This window comes from Panthera pardus, unplaced genomic scaffold, assembly GCF_024362965.1.
Source record: "Panthera pardus isolate Hobbes unplaced genomic scaffold, ASM2436296v1 HiC_scaffold_3, whole genome shotgun sequence".
Taxonomy (NCBI): Eukaryota; Metazoa; Chordata; class Mammalia; order Carnivora; family Felidae; genus Panthera; species Panthera pardus.
The window spans coordinates 6,950,641-6,973,656 of NW_026526876.1; the positions used below are offsets into that span (position 1 = coordinate 6,950,641).

General features: G+C 44.4%; 1 protein-coding gene across 1 annotated transcript in view; it reads right to left on the minus strand.

Annotated features, from left to right (window-relative positions):
• DNAH9 (dynein axonemal heavy chain 9) overlaps positions 1-23,016 on the minus strand; it is a 333,637-nt gene that overhangs the window by 117,062 nt on the left and 193,559 nt on the right. The window contains 5 exon segments of the mRNA XM_053893249.1: positions 1,129-1,362; positions 1,570-1,731; positions 2,113-2,255; positions 14,617-14,740; positions 16,550-16,712. Coding sequence (XP_053749224.1) covers positions 1,129-1,362; positions 1,570-1,731; positions 2,113-2,255; positions 14,617-14,740; positions 16,550-16,712 — 826 coding nt within the window.

Sequence of the window (23,016 nt, forward strand, 5' to 3'; positions counted from 1 at the left end):
TAGAACACAGAGGGAAAAAAAAAAGCCAAAAGAATGAGATCAGTGAGTGAGAACACAATAGATGCGGGACACAGAGAAGCCATCCGGCAAATCATTGCTCCTGGAGGAGAGGCCAGGCCAGATGAACAACATCAGATAACAGAAGACAGCTTTTTCTGAGCAGAAGACATTCTATGTGAACAGATGGCAAGGGATCACTGCATCCCACTAAATGCACTGAAATCCTCTAGACCTGTTACATCTACCGTTCAAGAAACAGAAGTGGGGAGAGAGGACAACTCAGAAGAAGCAAGTTGAATAGCTAGTCCAAAGGCAAAGCTCTGAAACAATGACAATAAGTGAAAGGCTTAGGTATCCGTAGGAACACGTGACGCCCATGGATCAAACTAATCACAATTTTAGTTTAATGGTGCAAATGCATGAAAATGACACCACCTGAATGAGAGACTGCCTCTGCTTCTGGCAAACAGAGCACACAAAAAAAGGGCCATCAAGGGACTGGCAGTGCTTGATGGGCATAAGCAGGGGCAGAGAAGGTGCCAGAATTGTCCCCAATTCTCAAGGGAAGAACAGGAAATTGAAACAAACTCGTTCCCTTTGGAAGAGGAAGTAGAAAAATCTTACCAGGACAGGCCAACAGGGGCCTTCTTTCGATGGCCAACCACTTAGGGACACATGAGGAAATGCAAGAAATGAGACAGGATTTAAGAAATTAGGTCCCAATGGTGCTTTGACAGATGACAGAGTAAGACACAAAGAAACCAAAGAGAATCGGTACAGTTCGGCAACCATGTCTTTTTGGTTTTGGAGATGGAGGGGAAGTGGACTGGAGAAGAAAGGAAGGTGGCGGAAGAGGAGGAGAGGGGTAGCAAGCAAGAGAGAAGAGGTGCTCCAGAGGATTCCAGCATCAGTAGGTGGCAGCAGACCAGACCTGAAGGGGACAGCGTGCCCTTCTGCAGGGAGAGCTCAGCCTTAACTTCTGGAATGGTTTCTGGTGACTCTGAGGCCTCTGGGGAACCATAAGTGATTTTCAGGCCTGGACTGTGATCTCTCCAGTTCCCCGGAATGGGGTGCTCCCGCTCCCTCTCAGTGCCCCGCATGCACAAGCCATGAAAGAACACTACCCACCTGGGCGGAGGTGCTGTGAAGCTTCAGCAGTCCGTTCTCGAGACGCTCCATTTTGGACCTGAGCTCTTTTCCATGTCTGCGCAGCAAGCTCTGGTAGAGTCTGATGAACTCCAGGAATGACTTAGGGGTTGTGTAGTTGTAGCGTTGCTCGTTGCTCAGATAAGCCTGGGACATCTGGTTGACGCTTGTGTGGACAAAGGCCATGAACTTGCTAATCGACTGCTTGACTGTGGGCTGAAGGTGAAGAGCAGGAAATCAGAGTTACTGTCTGGACGTGAAGACTGGCGGTGGCGGCCCACCCTGCTCATTGCCTCGCTACATGGAAGGTTTTGCTCCGATGACTCTATCCAAGCTTGAACTTGAATTCTGAAACTCTGGACATGGAATTCCTTGTACCTGAGGTGGAGAGGATCTTGACAAGTGTCTCCTTTGCCCTCTTACCTCAATGCCTTCTGTGTTCTGCAAGAAGCGAAGGCTGACAGACTCCAATGCCTGCCGAGGCCACTCGTGGAACCAGTCGATGGCTGTGCAGTTCACAATGGCTGGAAACTTCCTGCTGCGGACCCTCAGCTTGTTCCCCACAGGGGAGAAACAGAGAGTCACCTGAGAAGTCATAAGGGTGGGGAGAACCAAGAAGGTATCAGAAGTTCTCACAGGGAGATAGCTATGGCTTTAGGTTCTTTATTTCCCGGAAAGTTGGGAAACACATCCAATGGAGTAAAAAAAAAAAAATCTGTCAATACCACCCAGGCTTCTCACCAAGAAATTAAGAAAGCTGGGACTGCATGAGGCAAGAGGGAGGCTACTGCCCTTGAATCAGATGAGAAGGGAAGCCTTGCAAAATTGCTCAGGCTGAGAAAGTCACTCCACCCACACTGCCCACTCCCAGTACAATCAAGAAGGACAGCTATGTCCAAATTATCAATAGAGGTTCTCGTGAACGATCTCTGGTCTGCCTACCCGGCGCAGTAAATCCTTCTATACCTTCAGTTGTCGTCGGACCCGATCTATAAAGAATTTCCAGCAGTTCCCTCTGTTGTCTACCAGACCTTGACTCTTGACTTCATTCCTCATGTTGTTTATGATGTTTTCAACTTCATCATCGGAGTAGAGGTCTGGGATCTCTCCTGGGAGAAATGGGACACAGATGGGCAGCTTTCGCATCTCTCTGCACAATGCAATTGGACATGAGAGGTTATCCAACTTGGGGACACAAGGCCCGTGATTTTTGTGGCCATGCCCCACCATTCCTGCTGGTGAAATTAAACAGACACTGTATCTACTCCAAACCCAGGGCAGAGAGATGATACTTGAAAGAATGGAACAAGCTACATGGCACCCTTTTGTCCTGGGCCAGGAGTTCGTGGCATGAGAGCTTTCAACTGTCTATGTCTTTTACTTAAGGAATTTATTTACTAATTATTGTTAATAAAAAGTTTGTTCCCAAGGAGCTTAAGATTTGGTAGGAAGAATAAAAGAGATGTAAAATACTTATAAGACCACAAGTGAAAGGGGGGGGGGTAACATACAGACAAATCTGTATATTGATGAAAAATGAACTACCCCTTTCTGTTAGAGCAGAAAGGGAGAGAGCGGGAATGGCGTCAGGGAACTTAGCATATGGTAAGTATGACATCTTAAAATCAATGGGGAAAAAAATGAACATTCAATACACAGTATTAAGAAAACTGGAATCTGAAACAAACAAACAAACAAACTATGGTTGGATCCTTATATTCCACTGTATGCTAGGATAGATTCCAAATGAGTCAATGACTTCACCATAGAAAAGAAAACCATAAAAATGGCAGAAGAAATGAGGGAAATATTATATGACCTCTGAGTGGGGAAGGACTTCCTCATTGTAACTCAAAATCAGCATGTTTTAAAAGAAAGATAAATTTGATATATTTAAGTTGATATATTTTATGTAAAAGTATACGTTTGGTATAAAAAATAGAAACAAAACAGCATGGTGAAAACATAGGCAAAGTATAATAAGATCAAAACCAAAGAACCAAGGAAAATAGGTTTCTCAAAGAAGACAGACAAATGGCCAGCAGGTTCATGGAAAGGTGCTCAACACAATTAGTTATCAGGGAAATGCAAATGAAGATCACAATGAGATACCCCCCTCACACCTGTTAGGATGGCTATTATCAACAAGACAAGAGATAATAAGTGCTGATGAGGATGTGGAGGAAAGGGAGCCCCTGTGCACTGTTGGGAATGTAAACTGGTACAGCCACTATGGAAAACGGTATGGAAGCTCCTAAAGAAATTAAAAATAGAATAAGTACCATGGGATCCAGGAATCCCACCTCTGGATATATGTTCAAAAGAAAAAAAAAAACCAGATCTCAGAACTATCCCTACTCCTCTGTTCATTGCAGCATTATTCACAGTAGCCAAGATCTGGAAACAACCTAGGTATGCATCAGTGGATGAATGGATCAAACAAATGTGACATATATAGGAATATTATCCAGGCTTTAAAAAAAGGAAATCCTGTCATTTGCAATAACATGATGAACCTGGAGGGCATCATGCTAATAAGCCACAGAAAAAGAAAAATATTGCATGATGTCACTTACATGTAGAATCTAAAACAAACAAACACAAAACCCAAACTCCTAGAAATAGAGTAGAAAGTGGTTGCCAGGAGCTGGGGGGTGGAGGAAATATGGAGAGTCTGGTAGAAGGGTACAAACTTTCAGTTATAAGATGAATGAGGCTTTAGGATCTAATGTATAACATAGTGGTTATATTTGATAACACTGTACTATATCATTGAAATTTGCTAAGAGCTGGAACTTAAATGTTCTCATTCCTCGAGTTTTAAAAAGAAAATAGGTGTTTAACTCTGATTATAGTTAAATAGTTAATCTCCTTAATATGTAAATATTATAATGTTACATATAATAACATTATATGTAAATATGTAAATAAAGTCTCCACAAATAAAGGAAAAAACCAATAATTCAACTGTAGGACGTGGATACAGAAGAGAGCTCACAGTACAGGAAATACAAATACTTCTTAAATATATGAACAAATGCTTTAGCCCACTCATAGTAATAGAAATGTAGTTTAAAACAATGCCTCAATATTAATTTTGCAAGACTGGCAAAGTTCTGAAAGTTCAATAAAATCCTGTCTTACACAATATACGATGAATAAATCTTTTAAAAAATCCTAACTAAATACATAAAAATACATGTATGATGACCAAGTAGGGTTTGTCCTAGAAATGCAATGATGGTTAGGTATTAGAGAAATCTATGAAAATAATCCACTATGTTAATAGATTAAAGTAGATAATTACAATATTACCATTACAAAGACACATAACATTTCTAAAATACTGGTGGCAAACTAGGAATAAATAAGATTTCTCTTACTCTATCATAGATGTCTATTGCAGACTCATTGCAAACATTATACCTAAGAGTGAAATGCTAGAATATTCCCTTTCAAATCGGGACCAAGACAAGCATGATTGCTATTATGTTTCCTAGTCAATGGTATATAGGAAGTCCTAGACCATGCAAAAAATCAAGAAAAGGAAAATGTAAAACAAGAGTTAAGACAATCTTAAAATTATTATTGTTCAAAATCTAATTTTCTGCATAGAATATCTAAGAGAATATACACGTAAACCATCAGGACTCACAAGCACATTTAACAACAAGCTTTCTGGACATAAATCAATATTGAAAATAAAATGGCATCTCTATACTCAAGCCCCCCAAAATGTTACTTTATTCTTTTTTATTTTTTTAAGAAAAGATTTTATTGTTTTTGAAGCAATCTCTACACCCAACGTGGGGCTCAAACTCACAACTCCGAGATCAAGAGTCCCATGCTCTGCTGACTGAAGTGGCCAGGGAAGAGTAAAGGCTAAAGAACAGCCATGACATTTCTGAAGAAGAACCAGTGGGAAGGATTTTCCCTACCAGAAATCAAGTCTCCTAATAAAACGAAGTTAATTTGGGGCACCTGGGTGGCTCAGCTGGTTGAACATCTGACTCTTGATTTTGGCCCAGATTATGATCCCAGGGTCATGGGATAGAGCCCCACATCGGGCTCCACACTCAGCTTGAGATTCTCTCTCCACCCCTCCCCTTCCTTGTGCTCTCTCTCTCTTAAAACAAAAAAACAAACCAAAAACCCAAACCTATGTTAATTAAAACAATGCAAAATTGGCATGGGCCAAATATATAGAATACTGAAGGCAACACCTAGAAACAGACCTAATTATAAACAGGAGATTGCTATTAAAAATCAGTGTGCAGTCACTGATTGATGGATTAATCAACAAGTGATGTTAGGTAATTCAGCATTATGAGTAAAAATTAAAATTAGAACACTATATACAAATAAATTTCAGGTGGATTAAAGACATAACTATGAAAAGTAAAACACTAAAAATTTAAAAATAAAATGCAGGAGGGGCGCCCGGGGGCCCTGTGAGTTAAGCGTCCAACTTTGGCTCAGGTCATGATCTCGTAGTTCGTGAGTTTGAGCCCCGCGTTGGGCTCTGTGCTGATGGCTCAGAGCCCGGAGCCCACTTCGGATTCTGTGTCTCCCTGTCTGCCTGCACCTCCCCTACTGTGTGCTCACGCTCATTCTCTCTCTCACTCAAAAATAAATGAACATTAATTTTTAAAAAAATAAAATGCAGGAGATAATTTTTATCATGTCGAATAGAACAAAAGTTCTGAACAGTCTGGAGCATTAAAAAAAACTGTTAAGTTTTACAGCATTTAAACTAAATCAGCATGACAAAAGTCAGATGCAGACTTCAAAAGAGATTTACACCCCATATAATGAACAAAGTGTTAGTATCCAGAATATATAAGGAACTCTTACAAATCTGTAAGAAAAAAACAAGAAAGCCAAGAGCAAATGGTCAAACTGCATAAATAGGCAACTCACAGGAGAGGAACAGCCAATAAACCCTCCAAAAGATGCTCAAGGTCACAAGTAAAAAGGGAAAGAAAACGATGAGGTTTCATTTCATGCCCATTGGCAAAAACTAATGTGTGAGATCAACCAAGCACTCATGAGGTTAGGAGGAAGCAGGTATTCGTGCGTGACTGGGCAGAGAGCAAATTTGCACAACTACTCTGGAGAGCAGTGTGGCACTTTTTATAAAGTTGAAATATCCATCCCAGACAATTTAGTAATCTACATTTTGGGCACCGATTGGAAAGAAACTCTTGTATGTGCCCATTCCAAGTGTCTATGTTGCAATGTCATGATCGCATGGGAGTTTTATTGCTTTCCGCACATCCAGAAGAGTTCGTAAAGAAATACAGAAACACATAAAGGGAAGAAAGTCAACGGGGGTGGTGAGAGCATAAAGACTGTGAAGGAAGAGTCAGAAATTGGGGAGAGACAGCCGGGCAGAGCAGAGTTGTGAATCAGGGGCCAGGGGGTGGGCTCCTGGCTCAGATGGAGGATTTGGCCTTGGGGAGGAGGCATGGTCACCTTGGAGGACAGGAGAAACCCACAGAGATGTGGAGACGGGCTGTGCGGTATGAGGAAAGTTGTGAGTCTCATCCTGAAGAGTCAGGTCTTGTCAATGAGAGAGGACAGTGGGTGGGGGAGGGAAGCAGTGGAAAAGCTCTTGAAAACACTGGCTATGATGTAAAGTAGGCGTGGCTCATGGCCAGGATATTCCATGGGCCCTGGGAAAGCTCTTCCCCATTTCCAGAACAAGGCTTTAGACGGGTACTGAGGCCATCTGGACCCGGAATCACAGGAATCCACACCCACACGCTTCTTCCTTCCTCCACAACCAACACAGAAATGTGAGCATCATAGAAATGCTGGACGTGGAAGGAGCCACGGGGGCCACCCTACCCGTGTTACCTCCTTGCGGGCTTGGATGAGGTCCTCAAAGATGGGTGGTTTGGCAAATGGCCTTAATCAACAAGTGATGGTAGGTAATTCAGTATTAAGATAAAAAATTAAAATGAGCACACTATAGACGAATACATTTTAGGTGGATTAAAGACATAAATATGAAAAGTAAAACAGTAAAAATTAAAACAAAATGCAGGAGGGGCACCTGGGCGGCTCAGCCGGTTAAGGGTCCAACTTTGGCTTCACGTCATGATCTCACCATTCATGAATCCGCGTTAGTTAATCCGAGCAATGGGAATTCTGACTTTGCCTGTCAGTGAAGTTGCTACACATCCGTGCACTACCACAGCTGAAGGAACGCATTGCCAACTGACAACACATTTCTGGCTTTCATAGTCTGACCACATTAACCCAGCCGGGAGTTCAGTAAGAATTTTATACTAATTAGACTTAATCGTTTTAAAAGGTCAAAATGGAAAAAAAAATGGATTATCATGAAATTGATCGTTTACTTCCTTCCCTTAATTGGACAAATTTAACTTCCGTCCATCAAGGTATTCCGTAGGACGCATATAAAACACCCTGAGCTATAACTTGTCCAAACCAAGGTCTTAGGAAGGGAATAACCCCTTTCTCATTTGATAAAAGCAGAGGTCCACGGAAACTGCTAAGGAAATGCAATGATATTCAGCATGTGTTGGGAATTAAAGAGCTCAGGGAAGTGTTGTTTTTTCTTTTTAATTGTTTTAAATGTTTATTCATTTTTGAGAGATAGAGACAGAGCATGAGCAGGGGAGGGGGAGAGAGAGAGGGAGACACAGAGTCCAAAACAGGCTCCAGGCTCTGAGCTGTCAGAGCCCGACATGGGGCTCGAACTCACGAACCATGAGATCATGACCTGAGCTGAAGTTGGCTGCTTAGCCGACTGAGCCACCCAGATGCCCCAAGTTTTAAAAAAAGCAATAGTCAAATGGAATTGACATGAGCCATACTCCCCCAGCTTCAGGAGCTGACTGCCTACGGTGGTCTGTATTCCTTTCTCCTTTGTGTCTCTGATAATCTGCATTCCCTTCCCCATTGTCATGTTAGAGCCCCCCAGCGAGGACTCCATTCCCTTTGGTCTTAGAGCATGTGTAACAACACAGCCTGCATTCTTCGCCCTTCTATTATTTGAAATACGGAGGGCTGACTTTTGGTGTTTTATGTAGAACATTCTCGATAGGGAGGAACCAAACTATGGTCTACAGGCTAAATCCGGCATGCTGCCTGTTTGCTTGGCCTGCCAGCTACGAGTGGTTCTTACAATTTGTAATGGTTGAAAAAAAATAAAATAATAATACTTAATGACTCATGAAAATTATAGGACATTCAAATTTTATTGTCCATAAATAAAGGTTTATTGGCCATGGCTGCAATCATTCATTTAGGTATGGTCTATGGCTATTTTTCCCAGTACAACGACAGAGCTGAGTAGCTGTGACAGACTGTATGGTCTGCAAAACTGAAAATATTTACTTTCTGATCCTTTACAGAAAAAAAAGTTGGCTGACCTTGGCTTATGTGATACACTTAGGGCTGTGCTGTTGAAAGTACCAGGCCATTTGGAGACTTTCTCCATGCTCTAAAGATGCTAGTATCTGTCACAAGGTCCCAAGAGCTCCTTAAGAAGAAGGTCACCAGATGGAATTGAGCCTCTGAGTTGGGAGCAAAGTTTGCATCTTGAGGTTTATTCCTCCAATTTCTCCTGGCATCATACCCGTCAGTTACTATGTGATGTAGGTAGTCATGCTTTCAAGCAAGGGACTGAGCTGCCAGAGGGGATTTTTGTGATGCGAACAGAGGCAGAGGCTATTTAAATATTTGAAAAGTTCCCTCCTGAGACCTACACTCGGGAAACACTATTTCTGCTTTCAAGTGCTCTGTGCCATCATTAACGCCTCCTAATACTTTGAAGCCCAGACTAATCATCATTCTTCTCTGTGCTCGTGTGGGACCTTCAGAGGCGAAAACTGCTTTTGGGGGAGGAGATCCTGATGGTCTGAGATGGTTCTGTTAGTTGGGGCTTGATGATAAAATGGATGAAGCTATGGACTGGGTCCTCCGTGAACACGTTAGTGTCGCACTGGCTTAGGAGACCTGGCCTCATCCAGGCCCACCATTTTCCCCCAAACTTTTCTCTGGTCTCAAGGGAGGAAAAGCAGGGGACTGTGGTGGCTGTCTCAGGAGCCTTCTGCACCTCTCTCTGCATGCCTGAAAACCATCTCAAAGCATGTGTGCAACAGTGAGATCTAATACGTAAGACAGCACATCATTCTCGTGACATCACGCACCTTAGTTCAACAAACACCTGCTGAATAATAACTATGGGACCAGAGATGGGTTAATAGCTGACAGTATAAATGATGGAAGTAAGAGTCTCTACAGAGGGTTAGAATTATATTCGTATTGTTTTATTTCCTAAACTGGACGGTAGGTCCTTAAGCCTTTTCCTTTCATATCCTTACATTATTTCCTAACAACAAAAACATTAACTGACAAGAGACAACCTAGGCTCTGCCTTTCACGAATCTGCAATGCTGTTTCAGCACAGTGGTGGGGTATGCAGCCATGGAAAGCTACAGAGACGTGGAGGGTATTTCTCACTGCCAAGGATGATAGTGGATCAGTGACAATTTCCTAGAGAGAGAGAACACTCAAGTCTCGTAACGTGGGTAGAAGGGACTCCAGACAAAGGAGGAGGAGGGCATGGAGTTCAAGAGGAATACGATGAGTAATGATATCAGGGAACAACAGTGCAGTGTATTATCTCAGGGAGTTAGGAAGTAGATCACAGAGTAGGTCAAAGGCAGGGTCTTCTTTTTTTTTTTTCTTTTTTAATCTGTAGAAAAAGGGGCTTGGGTCTTCTCCTGCATTCAGTTAGAAAAACCAGTGAAGAAATTCTATTTTATAAAGACCCTTTGGAAGCAGTGAGGAGGATGGATGAGGGGGGGTATTGCCTAGGATAAGGGAATGAGTTAAGAAGTGTCTGTATGTGTTGAATCAACCGATGAAAAGACTGGTGGTAGCTATGATAGAGAAGATTTAGATTCAGAAATGGTTCGGGGATAAAATTGGTGGTGGCTGATTATCTTTTAGATAGAGGAGATGAGGGAGAAGTCAGCAATGTAGGCAAATGCGCGGACATCATCTTAACAACTTGCATAGAAATTTAGCACCACGTGAAGGAAAGGAAAGACTGACAACTCAAGCATGTTTTTGCATCACCCTTTGGCATTTCTGCTTGGCAGCTGGAGAGCCAACCAGGTGCTGGTTTGAGGACACAACTTGTAGATAAAGCCACAGAGACCACAAAGTACGCTCAGAATATCTGATGCATGCTCAAGGGAGCCTCCTTTGCCTCCCACTTTGTCTCTTCTCCTTCCAGGGAAATTGGGCCAGATCTCTGCATATGTAAAGCAGAGATGGCCCACCAGGAAACCTAGTTCTGGGAGAAGCATAATCTAATGCCAAGTCTGTTACAAATATTTCCAGACTCCAGATTCTTTTTTTTTTTAAGTTTACTTATTTTGAGAGAGAGCGAGCGACACAGTGCATATTGGGGGGGTGTGGAGCAGAGAGAGAGGGAGAGAGAGAATCCCAGGCAGGTTCTGCCCTGTCAGCATGGAGCCCAATGTGGGGCTTGAATTCATGAACCGTGAGATCATGACGTGAACTAAAGTCAGATGCTTCACCAACTGAGCCACCCAGGCGCCCCTAGACTCCAGATTCTTATGTGATGGGTGGAGACCATTAATATACCAATCCTGGATCTAATCATTGAGATCCTGGAAGGCGAGGTGATCTTTTCATGTTCTATATATGAACAGGAGCTGTGGCCCTAATTTGAAAGGACAGTCTGGTTCAGAGATGGAGAGGCACAGGACTTTATAACAAGGGGGACCCAATTTCATAAACTATTTCAATAGGCCACAGCGAGTGTATGATGCTCACGTTTAGGCACAGTGCCTACTGACTGGAACATGTGAGCTTAATAAGTGGTTCTGAATATGAGTACATGGAAAGTGAACTAGTCTGGACTGGGGAAGAGAAATCTTAAATGTGGAGTGAACAATTAGGCCTTTTGAAAAGCAGGAGGAAAATCCCAACACGAGATCCCAATGTAAAATAAAGTATGAAACCTGGCAGAGTTAAGAAAGGCAGAGACACCACACCCAGAGTAGACTATATCCTCTTAGCTGGGACTGCAATAAAATGCACTTTCTAGAATACAGGGAAGTTAGAGGAAGATGTGTTATACCAGAAAGCCAGGAAATGATTCTATTTCCCCCCTCTAGGTTAGGATGAGGCCTTGCTGGTTCTGAGTTTTGTCCAAGAACCAAGATAGTACACATTTTGTAAGAATTTCTTAAATACCTGGGTTTGATGACCAGTGTCTACTCTTTAGGAATATTATAACAGGGCAGTAAGGACATAGCAAAACTTGGGCTTTCCAGATTCAGCAAGGATCAATGTTTCATGTGTAGTTTCATGATGCCAGCAGCTGCGTGATGCCCAGGAAGGACCCTGGCAGCCAAGGGAAATGACTCAAAGGTACTCCTCCTTTACTCCTGATATATACAGCCACCATGGGTTTTTTTTATACAATTATGTACCTTTTGCTAACTAAACTAGGAACTATATTTAATTTTTAAACTTTGTGTGCAGGATTTCTTCCTGTCAATCTGTAACCCAACTGAGACACAGCTGGGATAATGATAGGTTCTGAAATGGTTGGTTGGTGTCAGGAGTGGGATGCAAGAACTGAATTACTATTATGGTTTGATTCTGGAAATGGCATCAGAAAATTAAGGGATCAAACAATGAGCTAAAGTAGTGTGGGAAGAGGGGCGCCTGGGTGGCTCAGCTGGTTAGTGTCTGACTCTTGATTTTAGCTCAGGTCAAGATCTCACAGTCGTAGATTGAGCCCCGCATTGGGCTCCATGCTGAGCATGGAGCCCGCTCAAGATCCTCTCTCTCCCTCTATCTCTGCCTCTCTCTCCAGCTCATGTGTGCGCGCGCGCTCGCTCTCTCTCTCTCTCTCAAAAAAAAAAAAAAAAATATGTGGGAAGAAGCCAGATAGCTTATGGCGTGATATTAGTAGGTCATTGAGAAAGGTGTTTTGGGGGAGGGTTGAATCAGTGTAATACATTCCACTGTACCTTTATATCTCTAAACTAACAGGACTTGTGGATAACTATGGAGAGAGGAGTTCATGGCAAGGTAGCCTGACATAGTGTTATAGTTTTCACTGTGTTATCCAAGAGTGGAGTGATTGCACAACCCCAAAAAATTCAAACATGAAGGGGATGGGGAGGTTCTGAGGAATTCCCGAAGCCCTCTGTGGACTGCAGTCAATTAATTTCTAGCAATTATTTAGTTGACAGGGAAAATTAGAACTGAGATAGCCTCTTGTTCTCCCTGTCAAAGTGGTTAAGAAGAAAGGGAGGAATATTAGAAAAGCATTACTTTTAATTGCATCTCTTTTTAACATGTGTATGTAAGTCTTATTTTTATACAGAAGCCTTAAAAGAGAAATGTGAGCTTGAAACTTCATGGCTTTGGAGCAAGCTGATTGCATTATGCTTTCACTGGGCAGGGCTTCAGAAATTCATTTCAACTTGGAAAAGAAACAGTTGCCTTCCAAATGAAAAATTAAAAATACTTAATTGAGAAACAAAATTTCAACTGGTAAAAGCATATCAATTTCTGTGTCTCAGACATTATTTTAGGAGAAGGTGACCTGGCTGGATGGGGCCAACTGCGATACAGGGTGAGGCTGGCAACGTGCCTGGTATCTCCAGAGCTGTAAGTTTTTGGAAGCACAATTTCACCTTCTTTGAAATTAGACTTCAGGGTGCAGGGTGGGAGAGCCACTGGACACACTCTCGTTATTTAGTAAAATAATAAAAGGTGAGGCAATGTTGTAGGTGGAATACTGTTGTAGAAGATGGTGGCTCTAAGAATGGGGAGAGCGGATGGGAGGAGAAAAGGAGTAAGTAAGGCAAACTCCTGCATATGAAGGTAACTTTATGGTAGAAATCTGTGTGAGGCTTAGAGCTGGCACAGGAAGGAACCTGGGACTCCGTTCCTCATCAGAAACAATCCAAAGGTTGCTCACAGAGTCTGCTAGAGCATGATGGGGACCAGGGACCAGTGGTTCTTCAGGGGTGACGGCAAAATGGCGTGGGATAGAAGCATACAAAATTTGAAGCGGACAATGATCCTGAAGCAGTGAAGTTCCTAGGGACTGCATAGCAGAAGACACCTTGAAATAAATTACATATGACATGGGATAGACTATGGAGAAATATGCTGTGATCGTGGTTCTTGGATTTCATAAACTAAAGAGTATTTAGTCAGAGAGCCAGGGGTTGGACTGTGGATACATGGGCTTTCTGAAATGCTGAAAAGCCAGAGGCAGTAATTTTGTTCTGGAACATCTGTGCATTGACTTTGTTTTCTTAACCCAGATGAAGAGGTAGTTTTGCAGATGCTGAATTTGGCTTAAGAGCCAGGAAAGCATATTCTATGTTTAATTAATATAAATGCAAAAATATATACCTCCAATTTCTGTAAATGCATAATTTAAGTAATATATTGTCTTACATTCTTGGGTGTATACATTTATATATATCTTGTGTTACGTTTATATACATGCATGTGTGTGTGTGTATAATTTTTTTTTAACCCAGAATGGTTCACATAATTCCTGAATTCCTGAGTAAATAAGGACAGTAAAGTATCAGAATCGAACTTTCCACTGAAGTTCTATCTTGCACTGATGGTGTCACAGGACAGTGGACAGCCTCTGTCAAGTTTTTGGGAAACCAAGGAAACCAGCTTAGAGATATCCCCCCCCCTTTTTTTTTTTAAAGGAAATTCTGTTTTTTTAAGTTAATTTATTTATTTTGAGAGAGACAGAGACAGTGTGAGTGGGGACGGGGCAGAGAGAGAGAGAAGGAGAGAATCCCAAGCAGGCTCTGTGCTGCTGGCACAGAGCCTGATGGGGGCTCGAACTCACAAAACTGTGAGATCATGACCAGGGCTTAAGCCAAGAGTCTGACACTTAACTGACTGAGCCACCCAGGTGCCCCCATTTTAGAGATATCCTACATCTATTGTTGCTTCTACTTTGCCTAAGGTTCTGAATCCTCAATGAAACTGGCAAATGAATCTTTCCCTATTGCGTAAGTTTTGCATATGCAAATTCTGTGTCTCTTCTGGCCAATGCCTAACCTACTTGAAATATTGCACACATTCTATCTAGTTTCTCTCTTGAATACGGGAAGAGAATAGCACCTTCCCGCTGGGCTCAGGAGATCGGCAGACCCTTAACATGTTCTTTTTCCAATAATCAGATCTAGTTCCCGTAAAAGCCCCAAGATTATTGCCTGTTTTGCAATGGAAGGAGCCAGGATACCAGGCACAGCACTAGCTCTAAGGACCTTAATGAACCAGTCCTCTACTAGCTTCTTCCTTATTTCTATGACCTAGCTCTCCGGACCTTGGGCCACCTCGGGGTGACTCTGACACCAGGGGGAATTTAGCAGAGACACTCAAGAGAAGAGGGTTTCTTACCAGATGCCAAGAGATCATTGATAAGCACAAGGAACTTCTCGTCAGCCACTTGGGCATCGGTCATGAGAAACACCGTGCTGAGACCCTTCACCCCAGCTTTCAGGCACAAACTGGCCAGGTCCATCTGTGGAAACAATCAATATTAGAGATCTCTGGGAAGACGGCCTTACTGAAAGAGGTCTCCAAGCCACTCGTTAGGAATGAGACCATTTCCTTATCTACTTTAATGGGAAATAAAGTGAAGCAGCAATGGAAAGTAGGAAGGAGTGCCATCTTGTCCTGAAAAGTAAGGAAAGTGCGCCTCATTCCCTGCCTCAATCCCAACAGAGATGGACAAGTAAAATTAAATAGCGATGATCTTCAACTCTATAACCATTGTGGCTCCTATACTGGCCTCTGGGGCTCCTGCTTTGTGCAAAGAGCTAACAGCTTTCCAAAGGGACAGAGATGGTTCCTGTTCACTTGTGTTACTCATATCATCATGCAAGTGAATGACCTTCCCCAGGAGGCAAGCGACTGCTCTTGGCCTTGACAGAGAAGTCATGTTCTTGGGGATACCGACCTGGGTGATGAATACATCTTATGCCAGCAGTGTCTTGTGTCCTCATGACTTGCTCCAGCAAAAGCCTTAGGTTGGAATAAAATATACTGGGGACCACACACACACACACACACACACACACAATCATCTTGTAGGAAATTACATCCAGTCAAAACTACAGGTAGATGAAGTTTTGGGCTAGGATGCCAAGCCCTGAATTTTTCCAGCTTAGTCAATCTCGGTTCCTTCTCTGTATCCCTCTCGCAAAGCTCGGTGCCAGTCTCTGATCTTGCTCTTCTCCCTTGCCCCACTCAAAACTCCTTTTCTAAGAGCCTCGTGCATTTCTTTATAGCAGAGCACCTTTGTGTCCTATATATAATCCCCCTTTAAAGTTAGTGAACTTCCTTGAATATCAACTGCTCTCAACCTTGTGCATTGACGGAATTAGCTAAGACAAGGCTTCTCAACTCTCACTGGAGCCATCTGGGGGAGGCTTTCAGAAGTCTTGACGCTCAGGCCATTCCCTGGACTAGTTAAGCGGAAATTTCTGGAGGGTGGGGTGCAGGTACCAGCATGATTTGAAGGGGATTCCAGGATGTAGTCAAGGTAGAGAACCGCTGTCTTAGATCATTCCGTGAACATGTGTTTCTCATATGCACTAACTTATTTACTTTTTGGGGGGGAACCGCTGAAGACTGGTCTCACGTGACCATGGTCTATGACCTCAGATCCAGCCAGTCATGGAGAGGCTGAACTGAGGCTCTGGAGTCAGCAGTGGGTGCCACTGGCGGAGAGATATGAAGGCAGGTGGGTAGGTCTGGCCCCACGCTGGCGGGAATTCTCCCAGGGACAGTAAGGGCAGCATCCTGGGGGAAATTACATCAGGACTCCCAATCCCGCCTCTACTGTAACCATGCACAAAAGGGAGGGGGCTGGGCAAAGTGACCTCTGAAGGCTGGATAAATGCCTTTCCCCACTTTCCAGAGCTTGCATTGTGGCTGCTAAGTGCTTAATGTCGGGACGAGGAAATGTCACTGAAGCTCCTGGTAGCTGGTGGTTATAGGAACTTTCCTTTAAAATATGGATGTCTTACAGAACTTGGGCAGACTGTCGGAATTCCTTCGAAGGCTGCCACAGGGGCTAGCGAGCCGTGCGCTAAATGTCACATAGATGTGCCCCTGCTCCGGTGAGAACTGAGGTTCCAGGGACCGAGCTGAAGCAGCTGAGGTCTACAGACCTGAGCCCAATGAGAAAAGAGCCCCTCACGTCCCTAGCCCTGAACCCAAGAAGCGAATGGCCCAGAACCTTACGGGGAGGGTCTAAGCGAGGCGCGTGAAGAGCTAGGAAGGGTGACAGGAAGCTGTGGGTGGCTGCAGGGGGGCTGTCACTCACCTTGAAGTCCGCGATCTGGTAGCCTCTCCACGGCGTGATCTGGAATACGTCCATGGAGCTGATGAAAGCCGCGAGCCTGGTCAGACACTGCTTGCCGCTCCCACCCACGCCGACCAGCAGAGCGTTTCCCCGCGGGGACTCCAGGATGCGGCTGATGTGGCAGCTGCGGAGAAGGAGCAGAGGTCCACGGCTCTGATCAGACCCCTCCCGTGAGGAGCACGCACCGTGCTGGAACCTTCCTAGGAGGCACACTGTGAGCGGAGCGGCACGAAGCTTGAGTTACACGGTCCCCGCATCAGGTCTCACCTTCTTGCCTGGATGGATGGAGGTTGTCAACGGCTTTGCTTTAAGCCAAACCCTCTGTGACCAGGTGGCAGTGGAGGAAGAGCTCACGGCAGCCAGGCAGGATGGGAGGGGACCCCAACTCACGCTCCATCCCCTCCCCAGCCCGGCCTGACTGCCACACCTCCAATGGCACTTTGCCTCACCTGCTTGTGCTTTCAGGCAGGAGGAGGGGGCAGGGAAAAGAGAAAAGAAGAAAAAACATTCAGGGGAGGCTAGAGGACAAGCGGGAACAGAATTGTTTGCTCCTCTTAAGAAAGAAGGAGCAACGGGGTGCCCGGGCGGCTCAGTCGGTTCAGCGTCCGACTTCTGCTCAGGTCATGATCTCACGGGTTGTGGGTTCGAGCCCCGCGTCGGGCTCTGTGCTGACAGCTTGGAGCCTGGAGTCTGCTTTGGATTCAGTGTCTCTCTCTCTCTGTCCCCACCCCGCTTGTACTCTCTCTCTCAAAAATAAATAGACATTACAAAATAAAGAAATTTGTTAAAAAGGAGGAGCAAAATTGAAGTCGGCAGAATGACGGGGAGCCCTAGGCATGGATGCTCTTGCAATGAGTGCTTGGAGATTCTTGGGGCGCAAGACACCCACTTCCTTGGCTTCTGGATTCTTCCCCTTGCAGCGACACTCACCTCTCTCAGTAACCATATTCCCACCCAGCAATGGCGAAACATTCCCAGGCCCTGGGCTCAGACTACGTTCTGCAGAGGACCCTCCTCTGCCTGCCCCACAAGCCTTCCTCAAATGCTCTCCTTCCTTCAGGCCATCCACAGACCCTCTTCCACATTCTCTGTTCCCCTCAGCACTGTGTACTTACCTTATGTAAGGGACCGACACCCTTTGTAACAATAGTTCCCATTCCCTTCCTTTCCTTGTCTTTGTATGTATTTATTTATTTTTTGAGAGAGCGAGAGCGAGTGACAGCGTGGACACAAGCAAGGGAGGGGCAGAGAGAGAAGGAGAGAGAGAAGCTCAAGCAGGGTCCGCACCATCCGCCCAGAGCCCGACGCGGGGCTCGAACTCACGAACGGGGAGGGCATGCCCTGAGCTGAGACCAAGAGTAGGACGCATAACCGACGGAGCCATCCAGTTGCCCCCCTTGCTTTCCTCACCTTAAAAACAATAACTATTCATTGTGAAAAATGCATAAAACACAGAAAAAAGCTACAACTTACTAGATAGCAATAAACGCTATTGACATTAACTGTATGCCCTTCTGGACATTTTTCTAGGGTCTGTATGTTTGTAAGCATATATTTATGCGTATATACACCCATTACTGGTGGAAGTTCAATATATGTATCTATCCTGTTTTCAAAACTGGGCTCACGTCATACACTAAACAGTGTTTTGAGACCACTTTTCCATTTAGTGATGTTCTGTGATTATTTCCCTATGCTGCTGAGTAATCATTAAACTGTGCTTTTTTTTTTTTTTTTTTAAGTTTATTTATTTATTTCGAGGGAAACAGAGACAGCACAAGTCGGGGAGGGGCAGAGAGAGAGGGAAAGAGAGAGAATCCCAAGCAGGCTTTGTGCAGCCAGATCATGACCTGAGCCGAAACCAAGAGTTGGACATTTAACAGACTGAGCCACCCAGGCACCCCGCTAAGCCATGCTTTTAATGGTAGAACAATATTCCAATGCATAGAATAAATTCCTTGTCTGCAATAGACTACTACTGGATATTTAGATTGTTTCCAACTTTTTCCAGCCATAAATAATGCTATTTAAGTTATTTTTAGTTTCTACCTCTTGTCACGCCCACAGGACGGGCTCCTAAAAGTAAAGCTGCCAAGGGGCACCTGGGTGGCTCAGTCAGTTAAGTGTCCGACTCTTGGTTTTAGCTCAGGTCATGATCTCACCCTTTGTGGGCTCGAGCCCCATTATCAGGCACTGTGCTGACAGTGTGGAGCCTGCTTGGAATTCTCTCTCTCCCTCTCTCTCTCTGCCCCTCTTCTGCTCATTCTCTCTGTTTTTCAAAAATAAATAAATAAGCTTAAAAAAAGGTAACACTGCCAAGTCAAACAGTAAGGCGATTTTCACGACCTTTGATACGTAGTGAAAAACTGCCCGCCCCAGAATGGGGGCAACAGTTTGCGGTCGACTTGGGTACAACCGATGGATCTAAATGTGGATCTCTTATTTCAAAAGGTGAGCATCTGTTAGATCATGTGAGTTGAATTAGAATATGTTAAAAATTTGGGGAAAACGTAACACAGTGACCAAGGCACGGTGGAGAAACGGGTAAAATAAGGAGGATGAGACAACAGGTGTTGGGGACCTCGGAACTGAAGGGGTACACAGAACAAGACCTCAGGTGGAGTCTGACCAAACACAGCAGAGTGGACATCTGAGATTGAACAGCACAGGCTATAAGCCTGTGTCTCTACCTTGTGTTCATGATATTACAGTGACAAATACCGTATTCACATTAAGTAATGGTAATCAGGGGTGGAGAGGCCCAAGGGTAGCTAAGCTCCATTTGGAAAAAAGGCTGGGGCACGGGGAGAGTTCTGGGGCTTGACGTGTCAACAAACCATGAGCATATATGAGGTTAAACCTTCTGTGGCTTGATTTTCTTACTGTTGCAAAATTTCTGGCACATACTGATGACTGGGTCATAATCAGCGTCGATAACCTAAATGTCTCTGGGTGTTCATTGCCTCCTGTCTCCTGTGGGATGCGTTTGCTACTGAGAAGGAAACCCTAGCAGGGCTGCAGGTCAGTCAACAATGCCCACCTATCAGCCGATAGGAGAGTCTGGCCCCCATTCTTGTGGACACGGGGTCTTATACACATATTTTTAAATCTTTGCCAGTTGCGTGGTTGAAAATATTAATGTTTATTTCTTCATTATTTAGGGAACTGAACATCTTTCTTATCATTATATATTTTTTCTTTTACAAATTTCCTTTTCATGTCCATTGCCCCCCCCCTTTTTTTTCTTTTTGTTTAATCTCTACCCTCAACACGGGGCTCAAACTCACAACCCTGAGATCAAGTGTTGCACACTCCTCCGACTGAGCCAGCCAAGTACCCCAAGTTCCCACTTCTTAATTGAAGTGTTCTAGATTTGTAAGACTCCCTTAGGTATGCATGTTCTGAAATATCCCTCCAATTTGTCACTTTTACCTTTTGGTCTTAATGTATTTTATGATGTGTGGAAAATCCTAGCTTTCTGGTCTTAAAATTATAAGTCACTGAGTTTTATAGTTAAAATTGATTCCCCTAAGAATTTAGGAATTATTTACTGACCTATCCTTAGTTCTTTTATGATTTTGCTTTTCCCCTTTAGAATTCTTTAATTGTGATACTTATACTCTCCCTTGTGTCAGATGGCTTTTCACTTCTCTGGCTCCCTTACTAAATCCTAGTTTCGAGGCCCTGGAAGAATGTGCATGTATAACTCGTCTTGTATCCTCTATAAGGCTAGCACATTGAAGGCATTTAATAAATTTTAGTTAAACTCAAACAGCACAACAAATACCTTCCAGTCAGCATCACATCTGGGGGGATGTGAGGTGCAAGGACTCACCTGCTTTGTGACTATATTAGAGGGCGCCTGGCTGCAATGATGAAAGGAGAAGCATATCCAGGCCCTCTATTTGGAGAAGAAGTTCACCTGGGTTCTCCGGGCCGCCCAACACCCCCTCTAGGCTGGAAGGCCTGACCTCAGCTTCGCATGGTCCCTGCTATTCAATATCTAAATGGGAAATGCATCATTAGTGCTGAAGTTTCCGGGGAAGAATGGTTGCGTCTGCAACTGTCAGCATTAGACTCCAGCTGGGGATTCATTAACAACCTCTGACGAGGGCAAAGGACTCTGCATTCAAATTACAAAATTTAAAAAAGAAGATCAATATTCCGAAGGACTCCTGGGCAAGCAAACCAGCGGAGTCTAAGTTAAGCCCATTACTGAATTTCTGTGAGATTAAAGACAAAAGCCAAAGATGTACCACAGCACAGCTGGAGGAAGCGGGCTCACCGAAGCCGACACACGCACACACTCAGGCACATGCACGCGCATACCCACACGCACACTCACGCCCTAGAGAATGGACAGGATGCACAAAGGAAGGGGCACAAGAGAAGTACATCTAAAGTTCCTTTTTTGTTAAGTGATGTTAAGAGAAAGAAGAGGCAGAACAAAGAATCTATGTGCGAGCCAATAAACAAAGAAAAATGTTAAGATTATGCCACAAGCTGGGGGAAAGACCCGGTGTGAGGCTTTAAGGAAAGGCACAACAAGAATCTGCTGAGGTGGTAGAGAAAGTCAGCAGGAGAGCAAAATGGTACCGTTAAGGACATAACAGCACAAAGAAAAAGACTAAACCTATGGACTCTGTGTTGAGCGCAAAGCACTGTATACTCATGGCCACAACGTAGGCGCACGACACAGTCATTCCTACTATCCTCGTTTCCCAGAGGAGAAATTGAGGCTCGGGGAAGTTCAGTGTCCCTTGAAAAATACCGAAGCCAATTAGTGGCAGAACCGGGATTTGAATGTGGGTCTGACTCTGTCTCCAGAGCCTGTGCCCATCCCTGCTATGTGGTGCTCCATGATTGGGCTCAGCACAGAAGTAGCAGGAAGAGTTAGCAGCAGAGCTTGGGGAAGGTGTAGGGAAAACCAGACCAGAGAAAATGGTGAGAACTCACGTAGTGAGAACCAAGAGCCGGATGATAGAATCAAAATGAGCATAAGCCTCATTGCACCTAGGAACCTACGCCCTTACCTTGGCTCCACCCGTCAGCCCTGTGGGTTCCCAGGGAGTGCCATAGCCTCCGTCCTGCTCTGCCTCGCCCTGTTTGCACCCTAGGTATCAGAAGTCAGGACCTTCCCGGAGGGAATCCAAACCCCTCTGTCCCGGGCACCATGCGGTGTGATGTGAGGCCACAAATCTTGTCACTCTTAGGTTGTCTGTGTTTCTCGCTGTTGATTCCATTTTCTGGCATGAGGGGATGCCTCTGCTCTATCTGGCTGGTAGGGGCAGCAGAGGGGAGTGAGGAGCCCGAGGAGGGGAGGGGAAGGCCGTGCAAAGATGAAGTTGTGAGACACTGATATTTTTAAACAAATGTATGTGAAATTATACATCCAAATAAACTTTAATCTTGAGAACTGCCTCCCTCAAGGCAGTTCATTGTTCCAGTTATTTTGCCATTGCTAATGCAGCTCCAGATTCTCTTTGGAAACCATCTTTGGAGCCTGTTAAGGGGTCTCAGGAGAAAAGCCAGTTTTCATAGCCTTATTTTTTCCTATAAACAGAATTAGTCAGTTTGATTACCCATGTTGGAAACTGCATTGACGGAATTCACTTGCTCTTCTCTCAAATGAAATTTACCCTGAAAGGACAAAGATCTGTCTCAATTCCAAGACGATGACACAGGCTCTGAGAGCTGTTACTGAGGAGGGGACGTGTCCACTGAAGGTGCCCAGGGTTACTGAACAGATATCCTAAAACCCTGGTTACTGGCCGCCTACTAGGCACCAGGCGCTGTCCAAGGTACTGGGGATTCAGCCGTGAGCAAGACTGACTCCGCACACAAGGAGCTCACATTGGCCCGGGAGAGACAGAAAAGTAGATGAACAAGTACCACAGTGTGAAAGCCCAGATCACACACGCCGGAGCCACAGGGCCCTAGTGTAAGCTTTGGCTTACCTGTTTCTGGGGAGTGTGGCACAAGGCAACTTCTCTTATCTCTCTGGGTTGCAGCTTCCTCATTTGTAATGGAGGGATGACAGACCTTACTTTCTTCAGGGTTTTTGTGGAGACTAGATGAAATGACTTATGCGAAGATCCATGCACTAGGCCCACATGAGTTCTGTGTTCAGGGTGGCTCCTACATGTCACATCAATGCTGCCTCCCCAGAGAGGTCCTCCAGACCATCCTATTTCAGACCGCAATCAACCCCCTGCCCCCAGCACTCTCTGTCCCCTCTTCTCTGTTTTCTCTACATCACCTATGCCATATGAAATGCTAAGAATTTTTGTTGATCTGCTATGTTCTAGACACTCTCCTGGGTATTAGAGATCTAGCAGTGAATAAAACAAAGATCCTTGCACTCATACTATGCCTACTCAATAGATACACGTTGGATGGATGGATGGTTGGATAGATGGAGGGATGGA